The 13,066-nt window shown below is 40.9% G+C and overlaps 1 protein-coding gene across 2 annotated transcripts in view; it reads right to left on the bottom strand.

Annotated features, from left to right (window-relative positions):
- The window catches only part of SEC24A (SEC24 homolog A, COPII coat complex component), a 74,024-nt gene that overhangs the window by 53,683 nt on the left and 7,275 nt on the right, over positions 1–13,066 (bottom strand). Inside the window, exons 2-5 of one of the 2 annotated variants that reach the window (XM_016186780.2) lie at positions 9,775–10,269; positions 3,543–3,708; positions 1,318–1,397; positions 721–878 (exon numbers count right to left, since the gene is read on the bottom strand). In XM_016186780.2, coding sequence (XP_016042266.1) covers positions 721–878; positions 1,318–1,397; positions 3,543–3,708; positions 9,775–10,269 — 899 coding nt within the window. The remainder of the gene's footprint in view (positions 1–720; positions 879–1,317; positions 1,398–3,542; positions 3,709–9,774; positions 10,270–13,066) is intronic. The other variant, XM_016186781.2, reaches the window with a different exon arrangement.

The raw sequence follows: 13,066 nt of genomic DNA, 5'->3' as shown, positions 1-13,066 counted from the left end.
ATTGTAATCATTTCACATACCTGTAAATAAAATCAGCATGCTATATTCCTTAAACTTATATAGTCAATTATCTCCTCTCTCACTCTCCCTTTACTTCCCCTGCCTCCTCCCTTTATTTTTAACAAGTGACTTCATAATGATCTACAAGATTATAAGATTACAGGGAAATGGTTCCACACTTCACCCACTATTGTAGCTTTGTGCCCCTCCCATAATAACCATCATCAACTATTTCTCAATAAAACTGAAAAAAATTATTCACTGTAGTACCCTATTTTTTTCATTCGTAATAAGTGAGAGAAAACTATCAAATGGTTTCACTCATATGTAAAGATAACTAAAATAAATGATCTTGAAAAAAATCATATAAAAATAACATGTGGATAGATGATGAAGAGGAACTTGAGTCTGTTGTAGGAGTATTGAGTAGAAATTTATCATGAGATAAGAAACTGTAACCATGTGTCAACAACTGTCCTGTAAGCCATTACTTCTTAGTGGTGTATAGAACTATATTCCTTGGAGTTGTGCCCCTCCTACCCTATGGTTTTGTTAATTAATCCTTTCTTAAATAAAAAAAATTAAAAAAAAAAAAAAAGAACTATATTCCTAAAATCTTATAATGGTAAATCAGATGTTAAGTTAATTCAAATAAGACTTTTCAAGTGCGTATAATTTAAACCAAACATAGATAATGGGTTGTTAAAAAAAAAAAATTACCTGAGTAAAGGGCTGTGGCCCACTAGGGTAATTCATAGGAGGTGGCACTCCAGCAGTACCAGGTGGTGCTGTGTTCTCATAACCAGGTGGTAAGGAGGGATATGAATATCCAACATTTCTGCTCATTGTGGGATTCTTAGTAGTGAATTGTGGTGTTGCTAGAAAGAAGATTAACTTTTAAGTCCAATTTTATATTCCATACTACCTTAAATCAACACAAATTTATCAGATTATAGGAATGACAACTCCTAAGATCTTTTGAATAATTTCATACTTTTGATAAATACGTAAAATAAAACAAGTATGAATGATGTGATAGCAATAACTGTAAATCTAATGTTGCAAACATAGTAAACATAGTTACAAACACAAAAATTCTAGTTCAACTGATTAGATGCATTTAGATCTAAACAAAAATATTCCATAGTCATTAATAATAATAGTAATGTTTATAATCTCAATTCTGAAGGGAACAAAATCTAAATTTATCAAGATAAAAAATTCGAGATAGTGCTGATGTATTACATGAACATTAAATTTTCTTTGCTTCTGCAATAAACACATACATATATATTTAGATCTTTCATAGCATCTCACCCAAGAAGCCACCACCTTCAATTTCATCGTAACTATTGTGAGTCATCATAGATCCATTATTGGTATTTGATGTAATACCTAAGGAGAAAAGTTTGCCAAATATTTAAATTAGAACAATTATTGGGGTGGGGGAGATAGCATAATGATTATTCAAACAGACTTTTCTTTTTTTTTAAGCAGAGCACTGCTCAGCTCTGGTTTATGGCAGTGAGGGCGATTAAACCTGGGACTTTGGAGCCTCAGACCTGAGTCTCTTTGCATAACAATTATGCTATCTACCCCAGAGCAGACTTCTCATGCCTGAGGTTCCAATGTCCACAGTTCAACACCCACACCACTATAAGCCAGAATTGAACAGTGGTCTGGTAAAAAAGTACACATAAATAAAACTATCTTAAAAAAAGGACAATGATTATAATTTCTTCAAGATTTTTGCTAGTGTGTAAAATTTAAGATAATTTTCTAAGTGGCAAAAACTATAAACCACAGCTCAGGAAAATGTTAAATGCTGAAATACAAATTGCAGGGACCAAGAGTTAGCTCACCAGGTCATGCACACAGCCCAGTTTCAAGCCCCAGCACCACACAAGCATGGGGCTGGGAGAGCAGCTCTGATATCATGATGTCTCTCCTTCCCTCTATCTTATTTTCTCTTTTATATATATGTTTATTTATTTATTATTGAATAGAGACTGAGAAAAATCGAGAGGGAGAAAGACAGACACCTGCAGCCCTGCTTCACCACTCGAGAAGCTTTCCCCCTGCAGGTGGGGGCCAGGGACTTGAAGCTAGGTTCTTGTGCTCCGTAATATGTGCGCTTAACCAGGTGTGCCACTGCCTACCCCTTCTCTTATTCTCTATATGAATGAAAAAAGTGGGTGGAGGAGAAAGTATAATAGTTATGCAAAGATACCCTCATGCCTGTGGCTCTAAAATTCCAGGTTTAATCCCTGGAATTTTTTTTTTTTTTTTTCCTACAAACCAGAGCTGAGCAGTGCTGTTTAAAAAAAAAAAAAAAGTGGTCTGGGAGGTGGTACAATGGATAAAGCATTGGCTTGTCAACCATGAGGTCTGGAGTTCAATCCCCGGCAGCACATGTACCAGAGTAATGTCTGGTTCTTTCTCTCCACCTGTCTTTTTCATGAATAAATAAATAAATAAATAAATCTTTAAAAAAAAAAAAAAAAAGTGTTCCGAGAGGTGGCACAGTGGATAAAGCATCGGACTCTGAAGCATGAGGTCCTGAGTTCAATCCCTGGCAGCACATGTACCAGAGTAATGTCTGATTCTTTCTCTCCTCCTATCTTTCTCATTAATAAATAAGTAATATATATTTTTTTAAAAATTACCCCAAGAGTGGTGAAATCACACATTCATGAAGCCTTAGCTCCACCAAAAAAATAAAATATATATAAAAAATTCAAATGTTGCAAGTTTTTAGATATGCAAAAGTTTCAATAATTTTTTTTAGACTTCTAAAGGATAGTCCATTGTGGATTTCATAAAAGTATATACATCCAGGGCCTGGTGGTGGTGGCACACCTGGTTGAGCGTACATGTTACAAAATAAAAGGACCAGGGTTCAAGCCCCCAGGCCCCACCTGTAGGGGAAGGTGGTGAAGCAGGCCTGCAGTGTCTATCTTTCTTTCCCCCTCTGTCTTCCCCTCCTCTCACCATTTCCCTCTGTCCTAACAATGACAACATCAATAACAACAATAACTACAACAATAATAAAAAATAAGGGCAACAAAAGGGAAAATAAATAAATATAAAAAAAAGAAAAAAGTGATCTCATGAATTTCTAATTATGTGTGTTGTCTATATGTGGATAAAATATATTTCATAAACACAAAAAACTTTGACTTAATGAGGAAATATGATGCAGAGACAGAGAATTTTTTTTCACTTTTTTTAAAATTCAGGAATTAATGTTTTACATTCAACAGTAAGTACAATAGTTTGTACATGCATAACATTACCCAGTTTCCCATATAACAATACAACCCCCACTAGGTCTTCTGAATCCTTCCTGGACCTGTATTCTCCCCACCCACCCACCCCAGAGTCTTTTACTTTGGTGTGATATGCCAATTCCATTTCAGGTTCTACTTCTGTGAGACATAGAATTCTGATACTTATCCTTCCATTCTATCAGACCCCTTCCATTCTATCATACCTTTTAAGATCTAGAATCGTAATTTAGGTTTTTGCCATGCTTACCTTCTTCTTGGTTGGTAGCTGAATTAAATGAAGGTGGGGGCATAGGTCTATGGGATAATTTCTGAGGAGTGAGAGCCCTCACTGGAGAAGGTCTTCCAGTTGGAGGGGGCCCAGGAGGAGCTCCTGGTTGTAAAATGGTAGGCAGAGGTGGATTCACTAATGGCTCAGAACCTGTGGAAACAAAGGCCTTTTATATGTCACTTAAGAATTTAAGAGCTGGGGAAATATCACAGTGGTTTACACAACAGTTTCATGCCTGAAACTCAGAAGTCTACCATAAGCCAGAGTTGAGCAGTGTTCTGATACACTATTAATAATAATAATGGTTATTATTATTAAGTTAAAACAAAAGCCAGTAGTCTATTTCCAAGTCTTTCCTACCACCAAATTCTTACTTGTCAATTATTAAAGCCAATAAATACAAAACCAGCATCCTTAAATAATGTCTTATTATTTTTATTTTTAATTTATTAATTTTGAAGATTTAACTTATTAGAACCAGAGCATCACTCTGGCATATGCAATGTCCAGCACTGAACTCAGGACTTTTGATATCACATAGAAGCATTTTTACAGTAGTCAAGGTTTACTGTCTTCATAGTAAACTGAATTGTGGCAGTGAGTTATCAGTAGAAATAAGGACAATAAAGTATCATTCTTAGTTTAGTTTGATGAGCACAGTTTTTGCTGTCACTCTATCCACTGCAAATTTCCCATGTCAATTGTTTGTGTTTATGAAAGAAGGGAATCAAAGTACTGCTCAACTCTGACATATCATAATGATGGGGCTTGAACTTGGGACCTTTAGGGCCTAAGGCATACTAGTTCACTGCTCAGCTATGTCCTCTGCCCTAATTATGCTTACCAGGCCACATCAAATGTTCTTTTTTTAAAAAAAAATAATAGTAATTATCTTTATTTATTTGATAGAGACAGCCAGAAATAAAGAGGAAGGGGGAGATAGAGAGGGAAAGAGACAGACACCTGTAACCCTGCTTCACCACTTGTAAAGCTTCCTCCCTGCAGGTAGGGACCAGGGGCTTGAACCTGGGTCCTTGTGCACTATAACATGTGTGCTCAACTAGGTGTGCCACCACCTGGCTCCTCCATATCAAATATTCTAGTAGAAATGAAAATAAATGTTTTTGCTGCTGTGAAGCTGGGGTCTGAATCATGTATGATTTCACTGCTTCCAGGTTGCTTTTTCATTCAGACAGAGACACAGAGTGATAGAGACACCACAACACTAGAGGTCCCCTGGTGTCAAGGCACCTCCATGTGGTGCCAGAGCTTGAACTGGGACCCCACATGTGTCAGGGCACCCACATGTGTCAGGGCATGAGCCCAATGCAATGAATTATCTCTCTGGCCCTAAAATTTTATTAGAGTGCATACAATCAGTGGCAATTAGGTTTATAGTTATCATTCTAAAACTACAAAGTATTGTGGCTACTGAAAATCATCTAAGTTTTATTCACTTGGCTTCATTTGTTAAAAATGAGATTATAGGACTAGAGAGACGACCATTCACAGGGCAGGGTGTCTACACTGCCAAGTATTTGGTCTAGGTTTAAGCTTCAGGACCAGTTTCAATGCAAGGGCTCTCTCCCTCTGAATGGGGGCGGGGGGAGAGAAAGAGTGGCCTGGAGTGGTGAAACTACATAGTGGCAAAGTTCACCATGGGGTTGAGGAGAAGGAGACAGTAAGGTTTTACACTGTTTAATATTTATCCAATAATTTACTTTGCTTGTTTGTGGTTCTGAGGTCTCATGCATACACAATTCCACTGTTACTGGCCAACGGTTATTTTCATATTCTTGGTGTGGGTATATAGAAAAACAGAAAGACAAAGAGGGGGAAATATAGCACTAATCCAGCAGCCAAGAAGCTTCCCCAAATGCTGTGGTGTTCATATGTGGTATCAGGGTCTGAACTCAGATTTTGTAGGTGAACTATCACCTGGTATCTGAAGAATTTTATTTTCAATAATGGTTTAAACAACATTGTAAGGACACTTAAACCACTGTTTTATAAGACAACCCACTAGGGTTGGCAAAATAGTTCGCCTGGATAGTGTACATGATTTGCCATGTGTGGGGCCCAGGTTTGAGCCCAGCCTCCACCACACTGGAAGAAGCTTCTGTGTTGTAGTGTCTTTCTCTCTTTTGTCACTGGGGTTATCACTGGTTCTGTGCCTGCACAATTCACTGCTCTCAGCACACACACACACACACACATACACACACACCTACAGCCCTGTGTCACCACTTGCGTGTGTTTCTCTCCCACATTCAAGTTCTAGACCACATGGGTGTATCATAGCACCTGAGGTGGAACCCTTTACCCCAATGAAAAAGTAGGCCTAGGTGACATCAGACTATAATACATGAGGTCCTAAACTCAATCTCAGACATCACACATGCCACAGTGATAATCTAGTTTTCTCTTTCCCCTTTCCCCCCTCTGGCTCAATAAAAATAAATCTACGGAAAAATAAAAGACTTGGGGACTGGGTGGTGGCAAACCTGGTTGAGCACACATGTTACAGCAGGCAAGGATCCAGGTTCAAGACTCTGATATTTCCACCTGAAGGTGGGAAGCTTCATAAGTGATGAAGTAGTGCTGCCAGTTTCTTTCTCTCTCTCTCCCCCTCCCTCACTCTTTCTCTCTCTCCTCCTCTATCTCCCCCTCTCAATTTCTGTCTCTACCCAAAATAAAATAAAAATAAAGAAAAAAATTTTCAATAAAAATACTAAAGTCCAAAAACATACAGTTTTCTTCCCAAACTGATAAACAGATTCAATGCAATACCTATCAAAATCCTAGCTGTCTTTTTGCAAAAACTAACAAGCTTATCCTAAAATTCTTAGAAAATGCAAAGGACTCAAAATAGTCAAAGCAATCTTTTTCCTACCAGAGTTATTTCGGGACTCAACACTGTAGGAGGACTTCAGTGATCCAAGAGGCCACTTTTTCCCCTTTATTTTTTAATGATAAAGACAAAGAAAAACAGAGGGAGAAAGAGACACAACCTACATCACTGTCAATAAGAGTATGTACATCATCAAGAAGCTGAGTTTGCGCCACTGGCCAACACATAGGAATGCTTGTAGGGAGTCAGGCGGTAGCGCAGCAGGTTAAGTGCATGCGGCGCAAAATGCAAGGACTGGCGTCAAGCCCCCGGCTCCCCATCTGCACATAGGACAGAGAGAAATGGAGAGAGGAGGGGAAGATAGAGGGGGAGAGAAAGAAAGACACCTGCATACCTGTTTCACCGCTTGTGAAGCGATTCCCCTGAATGTAGGGAGCCGGGGGCTTGAACCGGCATCCTTCCACAGTCCTTGCGCTTTGCACCACGTGCGCTTAACCCACTGCGCTTCCGCCCAAGTCCCTCTATCCTAAATTTTTAAAAATTAGGGAGTCGGGCGGTAGCTCGGCGGGTTAAACGCACGTGGCGTGAATCGCATTAACCTGCGGAAGGATCCCGGTTCGAGCCCCCAGTTCCACGCCTGCAGGGGAGTCGCTTCATACGTGGTAAAGCAGGTCTGCAGGTGTCTATCTTTCTCTCCTCCTCTCTCCATTTCTCTGTCCTATCCAACAACGACAACATCAATAATAACTACAACAATACGACAACAAGGGCAACAAAAGAAAATAAATAAATAAAATTTTTTAACAACTTCAGAACTTTTTTAAAAAATATTTTATTTTATTTATTTATTCCCTTTTGTTGCCTTTGTTGTTTTATTGTTGTAGTTATTATTGTTGTTGTCGTCGTTGTTGGATAGGACAGAGAGAAATGGAGAGAGGAGGGGAAGACAGAGAGGAGGAGAGAAAGATAGACACCTGCAGACCTGCTTCACCGCCTGTGAAGCGACTCCCCTGCAGGTGGGGAGCCAGGGTTCGAGCCGGGGTTCGAAACGGGATCCTTATGCCGGTCCTTGTGCTTTGCGCCACCTGCACTTAACCCGCTGCGCTACAGCCCGACTCCCATAAATAAATATTTTTTAAAAATCTATTTATTCTCCTTTGTTGCCCTTGTTTTATTGTTGTAGTTATTACTGTTGTTGTTATTGATGTCGTTGTTGGATAGGACAGAGAGAAATGGAGAGAGGAGGGGAAGACAGAGAGGGGGAAAGACAGACACATGCAGACCTGCTTCACCACTTGTGAAGCGATTCCCCTGCAGGTAGGGAGCCGGGGGCTGGAACCGGGATCCTTACACGGGTCTTTGTGCCACCTGTGCTTAACCCGCTGCACTACTGCCCGACTCCCTCAATCCTAAATTTCTAAACTCCACCATCATACACCACAGTTGAAGTGTTGTGTGTGGAGGGTGTATCTTTCCTCTACTTTGTGATTATAGCTGTCTTCAACAACATCCAGTACTCTAAAAATATTATTTGTTTGACTTGCTGCTCCAGGATACTACAGTTTATGGGGCCAAAACCTGACTAGAACATAATAAAAAGCTGATCAATGTCTAAGATCAAGAACAAAAAGAAGTTAAATTTCCCTAGGGTACAAAATAAAATCCAATTTTTTAAAAGCAGTGATTAATTTCCTCTCTCTTTTCTTTTTTTTTAAATATTTATTTACTAATTGGCGTATCAAACCAAAGTAAAAGACTCTGGGGTGGGGGTGGGTGGGTGGAGAGAATACAAGTCCAAGAAGGATGACGGAGGACCTAGTGGGGGTTGTATTGTTATATGGGGAACTGGGGAATGTTATGCATGTACAAACTATTGTATTTACTGTTGAATGTAAAACATTAATTCCCCAATAAAGAAATAAAATTTAAAAAATTTTCTTATTTGTTTTCCTTTTTTGTTGCCCTTGTTTTTATCATGGTTGTGGTTATTATTATTGTTGCTTTTGATGTTGTTGCCAGATAGGACAGAAAGATATGGAGAGAGGAGGGGGAGACAGAGATAGGGAAAGAAAGACAGACACCTGCAGACCTGCTTCACCTCTTGTGAAGAGACCACCCTGCAGGTGGGGAGCTGGGGGCTCATACCAGGATCCTTAAGTTGGTCGAGTTTCAGGCCATGTGCACTTAACCCACTGCGGTACAGCCTGACTCCCTACTCTCTCTTTTCTCTTCTCTTATTGCCAACAGAGTTGTTGCTGGGGTTCAATACCAGCATGATGAATTTATCACTCCTGGGGGTCTATTTACTTTTGAAAATTTCTCTTCTATCTGATGAGAGAGAGAAATTGAGAAGGGAGGGGGCATGCAGAGAGGGAGATATAAAGAACACCTGCACACCTGCTTCATCACTTGTGAAGCACCTCCCCTGCATATGGCAAGTAGGGCATGAGTTTGGGTCCTTGAGCAAGAAAACATGTGTACTCAACCAGGTGTGCCACTGCCAGGCCCCCAGTAATTGTTAAAGAAATGATTCTCTGTGCACCCCTGAATCCTAGAAATATTGAGGATAACTCAAAGAAGATACCTTCAAAGAAAAGAAACAAAACATAGTCTCATCTTATCACCCACACCTGCAGCCAGATTCTACAGCTCCCATGAGACTCCCCCCCCCCCCCCCCAAGCAAGAGGAAGAGCTAGAACCACTTCAATGCCTATGAAGCTTGCTTCCCCTTGCCCTGGTGCTTGGTGTTCCCGTGTGGTACCAGAGGCATGGACCCAGGTCCCCAAGCATGGTAAGCTCTCCCACCTAACAGCCCATGATTTTTTTTTCTTTATTTTATTTGATAGAACAGAGTGAAAGTGAGAGAAGGAAACAGGCAGTAAAAGAAAAACATACTGATAGCAACTGCTTCACCACTGATGAAGCTCTTAGCTCTACAGGTGGGGACCAGGGGCTTGAACCCAGATCCTTGTGCATGGTAGTGTGTAGGTTCAACCAGGTGCACCACCACCCAGCCCCCCTGACCATAATTTTAAGTTAAGTGAGAGGTTGAAGATCAAGGATTGGGGGTCAGGCAGTGGTGTACCCAGTTGAGCAAACATGTCACGGTGTACAAGGTCCCAGGCTCAAGTCCCCAGCCCCCCATTACAGGGTGGAAACTTCACAAGTGGTACCTCTGTCTCTCTCCCTCTCTATCTCCCTCTTCCTTTTCGAGTTTTCTCTGCCTCTAATTAATAAAATATACTTTTAAAAAAAGATTAATAATGATTTTTTCATTAGTATTCTACATACTCTTATGGGTTGAAATAGCAATTCAAGCATCTAAACAAGCAAGCTTCCCATTTCCCCATTTTAAGAACTCTACCTGGTTTTATGAAGTTGTTCTGACTTGAAGGCTCTCCAGAAGAAGCATATTGACGACTTGGTGTAAAATTTGTATTCCCAGCCAGAGTTGCTTGGGATGAAACACTAAGACTATGGTTTGTCTGTGATCCCGTGGATGAATAATTAAATTGCCAATTCAAAGGTGGTGGTACACCGGCTCCTCCAGGAAGATAGCTACCAGAAGGCATAGGTGTGGCAGCGGGGTTCTGAGAAGTAGGTGGTGGAATTTGAGGAACAGGACCACTATGGAGTGTTGGTGGATTAGAAGCCACAGGTGGTCTACTGAGAGTCTGCCCAGATCCCTGATAATTACTCAATGGAGGATAAACAGTCTGAGAACCACCATAGTTAGACTGTCCCAAGGATGGATTCAAAGTCTTTGCTGGTATTAGATGAGGGTAGGATCCTGGAAACTGAGAATTATATTCTTGGCTCACTGGCACTTGTGAAGACATCAGCGTATTTTGGACAGGACCTTCCAAAAAGAAAAGAAAAAAAAATTAGTCTTATAAACAAAAGAGGTATTTTCCTCATTTATTTTATTCTTATTTCTAGCCCCCCTCCAAAAAAGCAGTATTTTAAAAAATATGGCAAAGCAGCCCAGGAGATAGAAGACTGAATAAATTGTTGGACTCTTTTTTTTTTTTTTTCTCTCCTCCAGGGTTATTGCTGGGCTCGGTGCCTGCACCATGAATCCACCGCTCCTGGAGGCCATTTTTTTCCCCCTTTTGTTGCCCTTGTTGTAGCTTCGTTGTGGCTATTATTATTGCCCTTGTTGACGCAATTCGTTGTTGGATAGGACAGAGAGAAATGGAGAGAGGAGGGGAAGACAGAGAAGGGGAGAGAAAGATAGACACCTGCAGACCTGCTCCACCGCCTGTGAAGCGACTCCCCTGCAGGTGGGGAGCCGGGGACTCGAACCGGGATCCTTATGCCGGTCCCTGCGCTTTGCGCCACATGCGCTTAACCCACTGCGCCACCGCCCGACCCCCAAACTGTTGGACTCTTAATCAAGCATGAGGTCCCAAGTTCGATCCCCAGCATTGCATGTGTCAGAGTAATACTCTGGCCTTTTAATAAACGAATGAATATATCAATTCCTTAAAAACTACAGCATGGGGGAAGTCGGGTAGTAGCGCAGCGGGTAAAGCACATGTGGTGCAAAGCTCAAGAACCAGCCTAAGGATCCCGGTTTGAGCCCCCAGCTCCCCACCTCCAGGGAAGTCGCTTCACAGGCAGTAAAGCACGTCTGCAGGTGTCTTTCTCTCCCCCTCTCTGTCTTCCCTATCTCTTTCCATTTCTCCCTGTCCTATCCAACAAAGATGACATCAATAACAACAATAATAACTACAACAATAAAACAAAGGCAACAAAATAAAAGGGAAAATAAATATTTAAAATAATAATAAAAAAAAAACTACAGCATGCAGCAGGTTAGGCACACGTGGCACAAAGCACAAGAACCGGTGCAGGGATCCCAGTGTGAGCCCCCGACTCCCCACCCGCAGGTGTCTATCTGTCTCTTCCGCTCTCTGTCTTCCCCTCCTCTATTTCTCTCTGTCCTATCCAACAACAACGACATCAATAACAACGACAATAATAACTACAACAATAAAACAACAATGGCAACAAAAGGGGATAAATTATATATATATATATATAACTACAGCATGGGAAAAAAAACTATAACATGACTGGGGAGAGAGCATAATGGTTATGCAAAAAACTTTCATGCTTGAGACTGAGTTTCCAGGTTCAATCCCCAGCACCACCATAACTCAGAGCTGAGCACTGCTCTGGTAAAAATAAAAATAAGGGGACAGGTGGTGGCACACTTGCTTGAGTGCACACATTACAATGTGCAAAAAGACCTAGGTTCAAGCCCCTAGTCCCTACCTTCAATGGGGAAGCTTTACTAGTGGTAAAGCAGTGTTGCAGATGACTTTCTCTTTCTCTGTCTGCTCTCTTTCAATTTCTCTTTGTCCCATAAAATAAACAAATAAATAAGTGGCCAGGCAGTGGTGCACCCCATTAAGAGCACATAGTACAAAGTGTAAGGACCCATGCAAGGATCCAGATTTGAACACCTGCTCCCCACATGCAGGGAGAAAGCTTCACAAGCAATGAAGCAGATCTACAGACGTTTATCTTTCTCTCCCTCTCTTTCTCCCCCATCTCACTCAATTTCTCTCTGTCCTATCCAATTAAATGGAAAAAATAGCCTCCAGGACGAGTAGATTTGTAGTGCTGGCACTGAGCCCCAGTGATAACCCCGGAGCCAAAATAAATAAACTAAATTAAAAAAATAAATGATAATATAAGTAAATATTTTTAAAAACTCTCTTGAAATTAAGAGGGAAGGAGGAAAAAGAGAGGGAAAGAGAGAGAGACCTGCAGCCTTGCTTCATCACTTGTAAAGCTTTCCCCCTAGCAGATAGGGACCGGGGTCTTGAACCGGATCCTTGTGCATTGTAACATGTGCGCTCAACCAGGTGCATCACCACCCAGTCCCTCCGTCTCTTTTACTATCAAGACAATAAATGGGGGGGGGGGGGTGTCTGAGAAGTACCACAGTGGGTTAAGTGCACATGGTGGTCTGAGTGCACCTGACGTCCCTCACTTCACAAACAGTGAAGCAGGTCTGCAGGTGCTTTTCTCTACCCCTCTGTCTTCTCCTCCTCCTCTCTCTATTCCTCTCTGTCCTATCCAACAATAATGACAGCAATGACAACAATAACAAAGGCAACAAAATGGGGAAAATGGCCTCCAGGAGCAGTGGATTCATAATGCAGGCACCCAGCCCCAGCAATAACCCTGGAGGCAATAATAATAATAATAATAATAATTTGGTTAGTGTATCTGCCTTTTGATATTATAAAGACTGAAAATTCATTAAGCAATTAGATTTTTTTTCTTACAAATACAGTCTTTTACAGGACCAGAAGAATGACTACAAGAACAGTACAAAAGCCATTAATGAAAATTTTCACTTACGAATTTGAGAAAGAAAATATTCTGATGCCAAGAAGCAAGGTGTGTATGTGTGTGTGTGTATATATATGCGTGTGTGCATGTGTGTGTGAGCGTGATTGACTGGGGGCTTGCACATGTGTAATTTCACCACCCCACATTGGCTTTTTCAGATAGATGAGACAGGAGAAGCAAGCAAACTATTACTAGTCAACTCACTGTCTCCAAGAATCTGAATTGTGAGAAAAAAAATTTTCCCCCCACCTTAGGATCAATGAACTATTCATTAAGATGCAAGTTTG

This window comes from Erinaceus europaeus, chromosome 2 (assembly GCF_950295315.1).
Source record: "Erinaceus europaeus chromosome 2, mEriEur2.1, whole genome shotgun sequence".
Taxonomy (NCBI): domain Eukaryota; kingdom Metazoa; phylum Chordata; class Mammalia; order Eulipotyphla; family Erinaceidae; genus Erinaceus; species Erinaceus europaeus.
This window is presented reverse-complemented; position numbering and strand designations above follow the sequence as displayed.